The sequence below is a fragment of the Mustela putorius genome, unplaced genomic scaffold (assembly GCF_011764305.1).
Source record: "Mustela putorius furo isolate JIRA1106 unplaced genomic scaffold, ASM1176430v1.1 tig00003850_pilon_pilon_pilon, whole genome shotgun sequence".
NCBI lineage: Eukaryota > Metazoa > Chordata > Mammalia > Carnivora > Mustelidae > Mustela > Mustela putorius.
Window position 1 is genome coordinate 16,500,180 of NW_025422002.1, and position 15,551 is coordinate 16,515,730.

Sequence of the window (15,551 nt, forward strand, 5' to 3'; positions counted from 1 at the left end):
GGACTGTGGGGAATGCTGAGGCTGCTCGGGACCAGATACAGCCCGCTGTCTTGGGTTTAGGACCTTCCAGGCCCTGGAAGCTAGCTGTGCCCTCCACCTGCACAACCACCCTCAGGACGGCCCCAGCACTTCCAGCTCCCTGAGGGAGGGTCCCGTGGAGCCAGGAACAAGGTCGGGCAGAATGAAGCAGTGCCTCTAAAGCTAGCCTTCATATTAGAGGGCATGGGCTAGAGACACAAAGACGTAAACATCTATAAGCTGGGGTGGCTCAGTCAGTGAAGCATCTGCCCTCAGCTCAGGGTCATGATCTCAAGGTCCTGGCTCTGGGATCTCCTTCTCCGAGGGTCCCTGGTTCATCACCACAGTGACTTAATTTGATGTGAGAGGGACAGGGTTATGGGGTTCGGTGGCCTCCTCATGCCTGCCCAGAGAGCTGGGGTGAGCATACATCTTAGATGCTGGCTGACAGAGTTTCACTCCAGAATCTTCCACTGATTGGCTTATAGAAGACTTTTAAGATTTTATTTATTTGTTTGAGAGAGAGAGAGAGAGTAAGGAAGGAGAAGCAGGCTCCGAGCCTGATGTGAGGTTCAATCCCAGGACCCTTGGATCACAACCCAAGCTGAAGACAAACGCTTACCCAACAGAGCCACCCAGGCACCCCTGCTTATACAAGATTTTTACATCTTCGTGTCTCCGTTGCATGCCCTATAAAACAGAGGACTACAGCACCTCCCACAGAGCTGCTGGAAGCACAGGAAGAATACATAAAAAGGGTTTACATCTGAGCCTGGGACATAGTCCCACTCTATGATAGCCAACAAACAATCCTACAGCCACAGCCTGCTCTAGTGCTCCTTCCCCATGCTGGCCCAATAGCGTGCTGGGTTTCAGAACTCATACTTCCAGAAGCCATCTGAGGCTAAACTAAGAGAAGCTGGACCCCAGTGAGGCCGGACATGCCAGCCTTCCTCATCCAGCCACCAGCATCCGAGCAATCTGGCCCCAGTGAGGGCGGCCAGTGTCAGCACCCTCTCTGGAGAGGGACACATTGGCATGACGAAAACTACTCTCAGAATATAAAGGAAGACACACACACACACACACACACACACACACACACACACACAAGAATAAAAGGGAGACAGGGCTTCTGGGAGTAGAAGCTGCAGTCTTCTCCAAGGGCTGATGCAGAATGGCACATGAGTCACTTGTGACTGAGGGGTGAGGAGCAGCTGAACAGAGTCTCAGAATGAGGCAGCCTCCTCCAGCCTGCTTCATCTTTAGGATGCTGGGCACATGTCTCTGACAACAGCACCTACACAGAGAAACCTTCCTGAGCTCCCCGCCTGCTCTGCGATCAATCTCTGTCCTCCCCTGTCGCCTGTCCTTCCTCCTCGGGGCCTCATTAGGGAGACAACAGGATATTACAACTTGGCTGTAGATGGTGATTCTAAACCCTAAGCCAGAAGGAACATGGGGCAGAGGCAAAGGTCTCGCAGAGCTGTGGTGTTCAGGGTTGGGGCAGGCGGCGAGCAGAGGCAGGGTATGCTGACCTTAGGTCATCCAACCCCTGAGTACTGAGCTCTGGGGGCCACGTAAAAAGGCACAGTGAATGGGAGAAAGACAAGATTCAGAGTGGCATGTGATAGTAATAAAGACATCTATCCCCGTATGCAGGCCCTGTTACAAGCACAGCATGGGACTGTCCTTGAATCTTCATGAGTAGCTCACAAAGAAACAGGCCCCAGGAGGTGATGTAACTGCCCCTGGAGTGAGTGAGGGGGAGGGACTCCAGCTCAGCCCCTCTGTGACCAGAAGCAGGCTGTTGAGGCAGCAGGAGATAAGAACGAACACCAAGTTCTTCAGCTTTGCCTCCTCAATGCTTACTTCTTAGCATCATTATCCCAACTTCCTTGGGCGGCCCATTCTTCCCAGGAGCCCCCACCCCCACTCCAGGGGTGAATGTGGAATCCAGCCCTCCCAGTCAGATTGTGGCACTCCTCCTGGCAGGTTCAAATGTTACAACCCTCCCTGCAGGAGAACCCCCCTTCCCCCAGAAATCTCCCTTCACATCTCACTGTCTAGATCTGAGTCACCCGTCACAGGCAAGGGAGGGGCAGCACCTGGGTAGAATGGACTTGGGGACAAGGCCTGGGAGACTGGTCCACATAGAACAGGTCTGGAGGGAGGCATCAGCCCCACCCAGCTTCTCAGTAAGGAAGCCAGCCTACCCCCTTCCTGTCCCACCAGGAGTGTCTGGGTTGTATATGTCCATCACTTGCCACCAGAGCCCTGCATTAGACATGACAAGCATGAGAGATCTTGTGTGTCTCTAGGATGGGAAACTGAGGTGTGAGTGAGAGGGGTGAGGTCATACCCAGAAAGGCAAATACTCTGATGTCACTCATGTGTGGACTCTAAGAAATGAATGAACAAACAAACACACAACAAGAAGTAGACCCATAAAAGGGCTGTCAGGGTGGCTCAGTTGGTTAAGCATCTGCCTTCAGTTCGGGTCGTGATCCCAGGGTCCTGGGATGGAGTCCTGCATCGGGCTCCCTGCTCAGCGGGAAGTCTGCTTCTCTCTCTGCCCCTCTCTCTCAAATAATTAAAAAAAAATTTCCTAAGAAATTCTTAAGAAAAATAAATAAATACTGAGAACAAACTGGTGCTTTGGGTAGTGGTGGAGGTGGTGAAAAAACCAGAAAGCAACTGAGGCCGGAGGTGACTACAGTTGGCTCTCTGCCACATAGGGCACTTCAGATCTCATCCTGGAGATGAGGGCCCCACCAGCGGAGAAGCAGGACACAGCGTGGCTCTGTAAAGCCCTTGCTGTCTGTCCTTCCATCAGTGGGTGGGGGCGGGCGCCCGAGCCAGGGAGGGTCACAATCCCAGTGGGACTGGGTGGAGGGCAGAGATCCTCCTGAGGCAGGACACCAAGTGAAAGGGGATCGGATCATAGGTACCTCCTGATCAGCGCCTGCTTCTGCCCTCCTTGCGCTGGCTTTTCCAAAACGCTCATTTCCTTCACTCCCGTCTATGCTTCTCTATTCCCCCTGCTTTGTCAGCTCCACACCCCTGGCACATGTGACATCCAGGTACAGAGAATGAACTCCCAGGAGTTTCCAAACCAAAGCCAACAACCATGAAAACAGCGAATTCAGAGAAAGCCTTCCTTCCTTATAGATCTTCTGAAACAGGAAATGATGAAGGATGAAGACCAGGCTTTCCATTTTTGATAAAAGACATAAAAGCAGAGGGAGCTCGGTCTTGACAGCTGATCTGCAGAGGTGGCTCAGGAATCCAGGTCTGTAGCCCTGGGCTCCTGGTATATATTCCCAGAAAATGCCGAAGCTGGGACCCAGGAGTATCTCTGGCACTGCTCACCGGGGAAGCATCAAGACGCAAGCCTCGAAGAGAAGACAGCCAGAGCAGGAAGCTGCCAGCTGCCCAGCTCCGGGTTTCTCCATCTAGACGCATGAGTTAGGGGGAGCAGCTGCTCCAAACCCAGTCCTCTGGTTGTTCACTATCTACTTGGAATCAAAATCCTGCTACAAAACAAACAGTTTCATTTGCCTTATTGGGCTTTCCTTACTGTTTTGGGCATCAGACAGTTTCTGGGGCCTCCTCTGGGCCTAGCCCTAGGATGGGCGCAAAGGGCACAGAGACAGAGAAGACCCAGCCTCTGCCCTCCAGGAGATGAGTACGGTGGGAGACACAGGCAGAAACAGACACAGAGACAGACACAGTGCCAGGCAGCACCTAAATGTGGACCCAGAGCACCCATGCAAGGGAGCAGCTAACTATCCAAGGAAGGCAAGAAGGGATTCAAGAGGAAAGAGGTCACATGCTCCAGGTTAGGGGCACGGCCCATCACCAAAGCTTCCAGATGAAAAACAAGGATAAGGGAAGGAGGGCTGCTAGGAGTTGGGGAAGCACAGGGAAGGCAGAGGTATAGCCATGGGCTTTCTGGGGTGAGAAAATACATCTTTTCAGATGTCACAGCTTTCTCTCTCCTGTGATCAGTGCCCAAGGGTGGGGGCAAAGGTAAGAGTAATGATGCCTAGTGGTACTTAAGAATTTTTTTTTCCCTTTCTGGAGGTTTTTATAAAGAAAAAAATAAGTCTGAATATGGACCTGATTTGGAGGAATATGCTGTCAAATTCTGAACTTTTCTCAAAAACAGTTCTGCCAAGTAAATAGGCATCTATTTAGATGTTTGTCACCATCATCAGAAAACGAACATGGATTCACAGTGGACAGTGTGGGCTGTGAAGTGTATTTCCATTTCAAGAACGCATTCAGCAGCCCTGAAAAGAACAGTTTCCTTATAACCTGGGAGGTGTCCTGCCATTTACTGCAACTGTACCCCACAAGAGACATTCCACAGGAAAGGAATCCTGAATGGCAACGATATAGTAGACAAGAGTTACCAGCTAAAAACCTGTGTACCTCCATGACACCAGGCACCTTCTGTCTGCCATCCCTACTGTCAGCACACTACAGCACCCCTCTTCCAGAGGCCCTGGACCAAGGTGAGACTTCAGTTTGGGATAAATTAGTGAGATACAGAGAAGCCGAGCATTTGCCTCTCAACTCCCAGATCTCTCTTTCTCTTCCCCTGTGGTCTGTGGCTCTTAGAGTTTCTGACATGACATCCCCAGTAGCCAATTGCTATTGGAAACATCACTAGCCTGAAATCCCCAGATCAGATGTGACCAAACAGATTTCATGGGATGAGGGATCAGGAGAACCTAAAGGCTGAGAAAGAGGCTGACGAATTTTGGGATGTCTGGTGTCCACGCCATTTTGGGATCTAAGTGGGATTTGGTTTTTCTCCTCCACTCCCATTCCCCCAACATTTCCTCTATCGGCTAATGGGCCCCAGCTGGGAATGGACGCAGGCAGCAGAGACAGGGGCCAGGGTCTGACCGGCTCCGGCGGGCCAGCCCTGGCCAGGAGGGGAATGTGACTGTTTATTTGGAATGGCTGTGCCCTGCCTCTGAGGGAGTTCAAGCGGTCAGATGTGTCCAAGTTGATTAGTGAAATCTGATGGGGATGTCACCAGGTTTGGGGAGGAGGGCCATCTAGTTTAAACCCCCCACCCTGCAATGTCCCCAGTGCCTGATAGGCACCGGCCACCAATTATAGTTACTGGAAAGTGGGGGCAAGAGAAGGTCAGGAGCTCTGGACCTCAAGAGCTTCTGAAATGTGTTTTTATAGGCTCTGTGGCCCAGGAGAGGCCTCAGTAGGGCGCCAGGCTCACCTACGAAGCTGCTCTGGAGGTAGGAGGGTCCGGCCCCAGAGAGGAAACAACACTGGCCCTGGCGTCTCTTTGGGGCCCCAGGGGCAGTGGATATAGTAGATACAGCTGGGTCTTTGGAGCCAGATGCTGGCTCTGCTGTCTGGTTGCTTAACAGACCTGGGCCTAGGTTTTCTCGCCTGCTGCGGGGGAGTTACAGGAAAGGAAGGAAGGAACAGAGCTGGCCATCTGTATGCAGCAGTCCTGACTCCACCTCTAACCTGTACCACCCATGTGCATACAGCCTGTGTCACCCCCACAGCACCCCGGTCATCCCTCGCAACAAAGTCAAAGCTCAGAGGAGTGACGAGGCCTGCCCACAACTGCAAAGGACGTGAAGTATGTTCTGACTTCAGTCCTTTCCATCCAAAATCCATCTTCATTTCCTAGGGCTGCCCTACCCAATGACCAAAGCTGGTAGCGTGAAACAACAGAAATGTGTTCTCTCGCAGTCCTGCTGGCCAGAAGTCCAAAATCCACGTGTCAGTGGGGTTGGTCCCCTCTGTTACCTTTAACTCCATCTACAAAGACTCATATTCCAAAGAAGGTCATTTCTGAGTGTCTAGGGGAACACAGCTTTTGTAGGCCACAATTCTACCCACTACAGTCCATCCTTGAGTCCCCAAACCTTCATTCACATCATCCCATGTGCAAAATACTTTCCCCCAACATCGCCAATTTCTCACCCCTGTTATAGCATACTCTCAGTCCAAAATCTCATCTAAATATCATCAGCTCAAAAATATCATCTAACCCACCTAATCAAGCACAGATATGACCCGTCCTGGGGCCAAATGCCTCTCTATCTGTGGATGTGTGAAACTAAAAGACAAGCTTTTTGCTTTAAAATATAGGCAGAGCTAGAGGGTATTATGCTAAGTGAAATAAGTCAATCAGAAAAAGGCAATTGTCATATGATCTCTCTGATATGAAGAATTTGAGAGACAGGGTGGGAGGTCGTGGAGGGTAGGGAGGGAAAAAAATGAAACAAGATGGGATGGGAGAGGGAGACTAACCATAAGAGACTCTTAATCTCAGGAAACAAACTGAGGGTTGCTGGGTGGTTGTGGGGGAGGGATAGGGTGGCTGGGTGATGGACATTGGGGAGGGTATGGGCTATGGTGAGTGCTGTGAATTGTGTAAGATGATGATTCACAGACCTGTACCCCTGAAGCAAATAATACATTATATGTTAATTAAAAAATAGCAATATAAAAAATAACAAAATACAATAGAATATAGGTACAGGGGGGAAAATGAAGGGAACACAGAGGTCACTGGACCCAAGCAAATTTGAAATCCAACAGAGCAACTTCTGTTAGCTTTCCTGGCCTGAAAATGACCCTCTGTGGCTTGGTCCTCCACGCTCTAGGTCCACAGGCTTCCCCGGCCCTGGCCTTTGGGCTCCCCTCTCTGGCTTCTGCCTTTGTGTCCATGGCTCTGGCCCTGGAGTCATTCTTCCTTTTTCTTGAAAGATAGCATTAGTTACATGAGTTAGAGCTGAGTAATTCTATCAGTCTATTTCCTACAATTAGAATACCAGAAGTCTGACTGCTTTGGCAGTGTTTTTGCCAGATATAACATTCTCAAAAACCTCGTGGGTCTCTCATGTATGTCAAGGGGATCCCCACCAATAAAAAAGAGAGTTCTTCACAGCCTGGCTTCTGCTAAGATGTTTGAATGGATCCCTATTCTCCACAGCAGAGGCTGTCCACCCTCCCTGAAGGCCCTTCTCCAGAGCATGCTTTTTCAAAGTGCACTCCCTACTTTTAGCACCGTTTGGAATCTGGAAAGGCCGAGAATCTCCCAAATTGTCAAGTGCAGGTATCTTTCTGCTAACAGTTCCACCGTCAGTTCCCTCCTTTCCTCTCACATTTTACTTGGAGCTGCAAAGGAGAAACCAGGCTACACTTTTTTCACTTTGATTGGAAATATTTACATAATCAAGTTTGCTACTTACAAGTCATGCTTTCCCTGACCAGTAAATCAGAAAATAGCACAGCACTAGAGAGTTAAAAGGTAGGCTGGGAGAAATGGGTGAACAGAAGAAAGAGGAGAATTAAATTCATACTTGCCAAGCACCTTCCATGTGCCCAAGGACTACAAATCAGTAATGGGACCCTGATAGACAAGTTCCATCTTCATAAGGATGAAAAGAGTGGCCAAAGACCTCAGAACATGTTGGCACTCAAACATTCCTGTCAGGTTAATGTGGCTGCTTCTTTCCACCTCAGCCCTCCCTCATCCCATGCTTTGGTCCAGCATAGTGGCCACTGATCTTATCATCCAACACCAGTCCCTCAGGTACTGCACTTCCAAGTCTATGTCCCACGGCAACCTCTCCTGACACCACCTTCCTGTTCCTGGCTGCTCTCCCAGGCTGCAAACATGTATCCTCCCAGCGCAGAAGGGATACTGGACAAGGGTGGCTCCTCAGCGTCTGCCTCAGGGAACACCCAGAAGGCAAAGAAATTTACATTTGATTCATTCTCTGTTCCAGTTAAGAATTAACACACAACACTATAGTAATCTTAACTTTGTTAAATATAAGTTTGGTTTATTTTCATAATTTTGTGCTTTATTTTTTTAAGATTTATACTTTTAGTCCCTGGCACAACATGGATTTGATTTAAGTGGTGTGTTTATCCAGGACTAACGGTCTTCAGAGGAGGATCAATGAGAGCCAGCAGAGGAGGGGACTATGACCCTAGAACTCCGGGCCTATGTCAGGGGAAGCCCTGGGACTCGGAAGGGCAGGGTCATTGTCCCTCAGCTCCTGCTGCCACCCCAGGGAGCCCTGGAACCTGACCAGTCTCAGGCCTATCAGGGAAGCTTTTCTTGAGGTTGGTCCTCCCTGGTCAGGAGACTCTTCCCGAATAACTCCAGCCCTGCAGAAGGAAGCAACAGCCACACCACCATAAAATGAGTAGAGTGGGGTGATTTAAACCTGAGGTCTCCTTTACCTGGGGAAGCCCTGGTCATTCCTCTCAGTCATGAAATACCCCTTTCCTACATCCACCCAGGCTATCCTAGACCAGGAATGGCCAACACAAGGTAAAGGTGCCCCTTGGCCTCCCCTTCTTCAGGGCAGCCACTGTCATCGTGGTTCTCCCCCACAGGGTGATGGGGTATTTTATGTGTCAACTAGGCTAAGCCACTGTATGTACATGTTTGGTCGAGCATTATTCTGGATATTTCTGTGAGGGTATTTTTTGGATGAAATTAACATTAAGAGGAATAAACTCTGAGTAAAGCAGATTAACTCTCCATAATGTCGGTGGACTCCATCCAATCAGTTAAAGGCCTGAAGAGGAAGACTGACCTCCTTGGAAGAAGAAGAAATTCTGCCAGCCAATAGCCTTCAGATTTGAACTACTTCCCTGGGTCTCTATCTTGTTGGCCTATCCAGTGGATTTCAGACCTGCTGGGCCTCATAATCATGTGAGCCAATTCCTTAAAATATACCCACATATATATTCACACACACATACGCATACACACACACTCTGTTTTTAAGGAGGACTCTAAACATCTAGTAAGCCAGACAACCTTAGAATCTGTCTCAAGACAGCCCTCCAGGGAGAACTCCCAGTTCCCAAACCGAATCCACTGACCCAGGGCTGTGAGTGCATCCAGCAGTTGGTGCTGTCCCTGGCGCAGTATACAGGGCCAAGTTCACGCCTCCATGTCCCTGCACTCCAGGTTCCTTTGAGAAGTAGACAACCACCCTGGACCCCAGATGTCTTCATAGGATCTGCCTGGCTCTAACTAACCCTTGTTCCCCACCCTTTAATCCCCCTGAAGAACAGGGTGGTCAAGGAGGCTCTAAGTGCTTCTTCTCCAGTAAACTGAAACCACAAGAAAAGCCCACTGCAGATGGGAACCATCCAGGCCATTGAACAGCACTGAGATCAGAGCCAGGCTGGTAGTTGCCAGAGGCGGAGGCAACAGGGAGACACACAGCTGCCCACAGGTCTTCCACAGGATAACATGGTATCTACCAGTGGTCACTACGAATATAAAACTCTTCTGGATAGACTCCAGAATTTAGGAGTCTGAGCGACACAAGACTGTAACTGTGTTTAATTTGAAACTGCTGTGGCAAGGCAAAAAGAACCTAGAGAGAAGTCCGCGCGTACTTGCCAGCCTGACATACAGAGCGTATAGAAAGGGCAGGCATGCACCCTGCACCCTCACTTGTTGATCATGTGATCCTGAGCCCACTACACCTTCTAGAGCTTCCATTTCTTCATCTACAAAGAACACCTACTTGGCAGGCTCACCATGACACGTCACAGGCCTCCCCATGTGGGTATTATTATGAGAACTAGGGAGAGTGGTGGTTCTAGAATCCAGGAAAGGTAGGAGAGAAGATGGAGTGGAGCAGAGCCAGAGGGCCAGCCCTGGGGACCTGGCACAGTAGCTCAGCCACTGGAGAGGCAAAAGGGCCGACCCTCTTGCTCGCCACTAGAGAAACAAACAAAAAGGAAGGACAAGGTAAGACTGACCTTGAGGGCAGGAATCTCCACACTGTCACCGAGGCTGATGGAGCCTGAGAGGATGGTCCCTGTCATCACAGTGCCTTGACCTTTGATGGAGAAACAGTGGTCCACAGACATGAGCAGCGGCCCTGAGGGGTCTCTTCTTGGGATGGAAATCTGCGATGTCAGGAGCTAGAAAAGAGACAGCCTGAGGCACATCCATCTGACCTCACATGCCTTCCCAGCCTTCTGAGCCTGCAGGATTTAAGATGTGTCATCAGCTAGCCCCTAGGTACCGTGGAGGCCTCATCCCCCACCACGTGGCCTCTCACAGCAGGAACCAGCCACTGGCAGACCCTGGAAGCTCCCCAGTCAGCTTTGCCTCCCTTTCTCTGGAAAGACACCGCCTCTGGGAAGGCTTTTCTGCCCCTTCTGTACGGCTGTGCTCCCCACCCCCATCACCCGTTAACACACTGTTGTGAGCTTTTGTTTATTTGTCTCTCTCCCAGGGCCATGAGTCCTTCCAAGGATCTCCAGCAGCTGGCATGGTGCCTGAGAGAAGGACAAGAGACCAAACGACCCGGGTGATCAGGGCTGCTGCCATGTATGGCAGGGCAAGAGGGGCTGAGGCCACAGCTCCAGGCCGAGGCAGAGATGGGGGACCACCTGATGTTTGCCAAGGGCCAGCGTTGCCCTCTCAGTCTGTGGGGCTGCTGCTCCTTCTCCTTCCACATGTTTCCACCACAGCCAGCCCATTTTCCTCATGCTGACTATGTGCTCTTAGATGTCAGAGCTAATTCCCAATAAATAAATGAAAATAAAGACCACATTATTCCTTTTATTTTGAGGCTTTCGGATTTCATTAGGAAAGAAGCTGTCAAAAAGTATTTGGCAGGGAATGTTCCAAACTCTCAGCCTTGTGATAACAATTCTTCTGGGAAAAAACTAAAGATTCAAAACAGGCTTGGCCTGGGATTTATGCAGAGGCTTCTTAAAGGAATACATAAACATCTTTCATAGCAGTGTTTGTGAATTTTGCTTTAGTAAAAACAACTGTCCAAGGCTCCTAGACCAAGAGCTCTCAGAAGGAGAGGAAAAAGTAGCAAAAGCCTCAGCCAGGAAAGGTCTGCTCTGCTAAGTCAGTCAGAGTGGCACCGTGTAATCACAGAATCGGTCGCAGTGCACACGATCACATCTGTTCTCAGCTCTGCGGGTCCAGGTGTCAGGGGACCCTAAAGAGACCCCAGCAACTGATCTGGGGCTGAATGCCAGTTCTACCACATACTTGCTATGAGACCTTGGGCAAGTTACTTAACTTCTCTGGACCTCAGACACCTCCTTGGTAAAACAGGGATAAACAACGTTAGCTTCCCAGCACCACTGTGAAAGTTCATGGTCCTTGTGAAAGGCATGTCAAGAACACCATCACTATCACAGCAAACTCTGATACGGCACTGTTCTGAGCACAGGACACCTACTAACCTCATCTAACCTGCATGCCAACTCCACAGCTAGTGTTCTTTTCCTGACTTTACTATTGAGGGGACAGAGATGAGAGAAAACAGGTCATGTGCTCAGGGCCACACAAAGAGCAGGTGGTGGGCCGATGATCCAGCCCACAGTTGCCACGCCACCCTTCTGAGCGAGGGACACTGGTTTCCATTGTCACGGCCTCACAGCAGCAACACCCACCCACCCCCCACCCCTGCCCTGTCTTCTGGCTGCCCTGGGCACCCTGTGCTGGCTGGGCTCCCACCCGGCCGTACCTATCACCACTGAGCCTGGAGGAAGCCCCTGGAATGGAAGACAGGGCCCAGAGCCCCAGGAGGCAGGAGCTGCTCTGTCTGAGTGGGGGTGTTTGACATGTTCTTTTGAATGATTTAAAAGGGTGTGGATAGCTCAGCAGGACCTTGAGCTAGAGAGTGAGGCCTCTGCTTCTATTCTGGTTTCACTCTAGGAGGGGGGTGAGGGAGGGTCTGCTAAGGTAGGTGCCTGGGGGAGGCGTGGTGGGACTTAAAGGAACAGCTCAGAGTCTTCTTGCTGGGGTGCCTCCCATTTCTCTCCATTATATACTTAGCAGGATACAAAGGGTCTGAGTGGGGCTGGGGCCACAGGCCAGCCTGGATTCAAGCTGACAGTACCTCAATGAGCTCTGAGATGCCCTGTGGAGCTTCTGTTTCAGGGGCTTCTGGCCCCCCAGGCTTGGCCGCCACGGGTATAATCGGTGCACCTCGGAACCTGAAATGGAAAAACAAGCCCTGCCAAGTTACAGAGATCATCAGCACGGATGAGCAGCAGATGAGGAAACAGAGGCCCCACAGGGAAATCCTAAGGATGAATGATAAAATTTAAGAGGGTGCTCCTAGGTTTTAACCTACACTTTCACAACCCACTCTGAGGAGGCAGCAGTGAACCCTAGCCCCCAGGACTCTGAATAAAAGACCCTCTTGAAGAAGACCAGTAAGTATATCCCAGCCTCCTGCAGAGACTCATGAAATACTGGTTTATCAAAAAATCTCTGAAAGGGCACTTGGGTGGCTCAGTTTTTAAGCGTCTGCCTTCGGCTCAGGTCATGATCCCAAGGTCCTGGGATCGAGCCCCACATTGGGCTCTCTGCTCAGAGGGAAGTCCACTTCTCTCTCTCCCTCTGCCTGCTGCTTCCCCTGCTTGTGCTCCCTCTCTCACTGTCAAATAAATAAATCTTGGGGGGAAAAAAAAAGTCATGTCCCTGAAGACGCACCTGGAAAACATACTTCTATCATACCAGTGTCTAATGGCAGGTAGTCCTGACCCGACCCTCCTGAAGAGCTCCTCCTTCTTTTATTTATTTATTTGAGATTTACTTATTTTTTTGAGAGAGCACAAGCAGGAGGAGGGGCAGAAGAAGAAAGAAACCTCAAGCAGACTCCCCACTGATCATGGAGCCAGATGCAGGATCCCGGGGTCCCAGGACCCTGAGATCATGACCTGAGCTGAAACCGAGTCAGTCACTTAGCCAACTGAGCCACCCAAGTGCCCTAAGAAGAGATTCTTACTATAAGTATACTTTTATCTTTTCCATTGATTAAAAAAATATATAAAATGGAAAAGAGAAAATATATGACCCATAATTCTATCGTGCATTATAAAGAATTTTCTATTGAATGATAGCAACAACAGTGATATAATGGCAAATAAACTATAAGGATGTGAAATTTCATGTATGCGATAACCAAAATAAAAAAAAGATCCCTTGGCAATGCATGGAAAAACCAAGGTTAGAAATAAGGGCACTAAAATGGCAGGAATATGGGTTGTATATTCATCCTCTAGGTGCTAGCAAAGGCTGAGCCAAGCATATCACCTGGACACCTTCTGTGAAAGCTCTCAGCACTGCTAAAGAACTGCCACCATTTAACAGATGAGAAATGGAAGCTTAGAGAGATGAATTAATTTGCTACAAGTCATTTATTATAATCTCAGAGCCAAACTCTAACCCAGCCTATCTGACTCTAGAACCAAGGGTCACAGCTTCCATGTTATTATCCTACTGCCCAGGCCTCCTCTTTCATTTATACAGCTGCATTTCAGCGTGACCCAGAATTTATATGCTTTTCCTCACTAATGTTACTCATTTAGAACATTTTGAATTTTTCACTATCATAAATAACACTGGTAAACATGATGGTGGACATGACTGGCTTTTTCTTCCCTTGTTTTGGGATTAATTCATGAGGTATAAACCTAAGACTCAACATACATTGAAAAATCAGCAAAATGGTGGAATAAGGACAATCAGAAAGACTTTCCTCTGTAAAATAAAGAACATAGGCAAAAAATCATCAGAAGCAACTTTTTCAGAACTCTAGAAATTAACCAAAGGTATGCAGCAATCTGTGGTATGTTTATTCAAGAAAAATGGCTGAATCTTGGTAAGAATAAAGGAGCTTTGTGGCATTTTAACTTGCCTTAATCCTATCCATTCTTCCCCAACTCTGCAGCAGCCCTAATAACCAGCATCTGCAATCAGAATGGAAGCCAGCAGCTTGACAGCCACTGAAGGGGCAGAATGGGTCTGCCCATCAAAGCCCTTTTCATAGAGAATTGCCATTATTTTTCCTTTCCTTCCTTCTTGGAAGACTCTACTTGCAAAGTTATCTTTATTTTTCCTTAAGGGCATTTGCTGAAAACAATCAGAGGCAATTGTTTAATACCACAGCTGCCTGAGGGAGGATAACGGTTTGGGTAAATCGGTGGACCAAACAGCTTAGAAGGAAAAGCTAGGAGCTTCCATGGAAGCTTTGGGAAACCTTCCATGAGAGGTCTGGAGGTTTCCTGGGGAACTAGAAAGCTATTTATGGGCAAAAGCATGGTACATGGTTAGGAAAGACATAAGAAGGCCCTAAGTTCTTACCTCTGGCTGACATTGAGATTCAAAGCAAACAGGAAGTGAAGGCCAAGGCAGAGTTGCCAACTGCCTGCCTGAGCACTGAAAGCATGCCCCAATATGCACAAAGAGATCCTTGTCAAAGATTGGGAGACTTACTGATTCTAGGCATTTAAGAAAAGCTCTAATCATTAGTTGACCACTAAACTGAGCAGAGACTTCAACGGTCACACATAACTTTCAAAATTACCTCACAAAAGTAATTTGCGTGATTAACAACAAACTATGAAAGTATGGGTAAAGAAGAGAATCCGATGGCCAGAATGGCCACATTATATTCTTGTGTAAGTACAATTTTCAACAAAGAATAACAATACAACAAAAAGTTGTATGGTCCATACACAAGTATGGCCCATACACAAGAAAAAAATGGAGTGTAATAAAAATTGTTCCTGAGAAATCCCTACTAGACAAAAGTCTAAAATCAGCTACTTTAAATTTGTTCAAGAAATAAACCATATCTAAAGAGCTAAAGGAAAGAATCAATATAATGTGTCACCAAAGAGGAAATAATAAAAAAGTTAGAAATTATTAAAAAAATAGAAATTTTGGATTTGAAAAATACAATAACTGAAATGAAAAATCTGCTAGAGGAGCTTAATAGCAGATTTGAGCAGGCAGAAGAATCAACAAACTTAAAAAATATAACAATTTTGTTTATGCAACCTAAGGAAATTCAAGAAAAATGAGAGAAGAGAAATGAACAGAACCTCAAAGATATGTGAGACATCAAGTACATCAACAAGTACATACTGAGATGTCCAGAAACAAAGGCTAGATGGGGCAGCAAGACCCGAATAAGCTTCAAAAACTTTCAAAGTATCTGAAGGACATCTAAAAAGCTTAGCAAATTCCAAGTAAGAAAAACTCAGAGATATGACCCAGGCACATCATAATCAAATTGTCAGTGGCCAAAGACAAGGAGAAAGCAACAAGAGAGAAGTGGCTCGTTTAGCACAAGGCATCCTCAAGTAGAGTAACAGCTGATCTCTTCAGAAACCATGGAGCCAATACCAAATACCTAAAAATAAAACAAAACAAAATAAAAACAAAAGCAAAAAAAACCCTATCGTATAGCAGACACTTGATAGGTATTTATTAAATTATCGAATAAATGAACAAGTTAAAAAAAGAAAAGAAAAAAAGAAACCATGACAGCTAGAAGGTAATGGGATGACATATTCAAAGTTCTGAGAATTTAAAAAAAGAAGAGTAGTAGTAGTCATCGTCGTCGTCATCAACCAAGACTTCTGTTTCTGCCCCCTCCCCCCGCCAAAAGCTTCAAAAATGAAGAGGAATGTAGAATTACCATATGGTCCAGAAATTTTTCCTGCGTCTA

At 47.9% G+C, this 15,551-nt stretch overlaps 1 protein-coding gene across 4 annotated transcripts in view; it reads right to left on the bottom strand.

The window, feature by feature from the left end:
- The window catches only part of EEFSEC (eukaryotic elongation factor, selenocysteine-tRNA specific), a 246,705-nt gene that overhangs the window by 122,883 nt on the left and 108,271 nt on the right, over nt 1–15,551 (bottom strand). For 3 of the 4 annotated variants that reach the window (XM_004738634.3, XM_004738635.3, XM_013055151.2), the window contains exons 3-4: nt 11,928–12,024; nt 9,814–9,978 (exon numbers count right to left, since the gene is read on the bottom strand). In XM_004738634.3, the coding sequence (XP_004738691.2) occupies nt 9,814–9,978; nt 11,928–12,024 (262 nt within the window). The remainder of the gene's footprint in view (nt 1–9,813; nt 9,979–11,927; nt 12,025–15,551) is intronic. The other variant, XM_013055144.2, reaches the window with a different exon arrangement.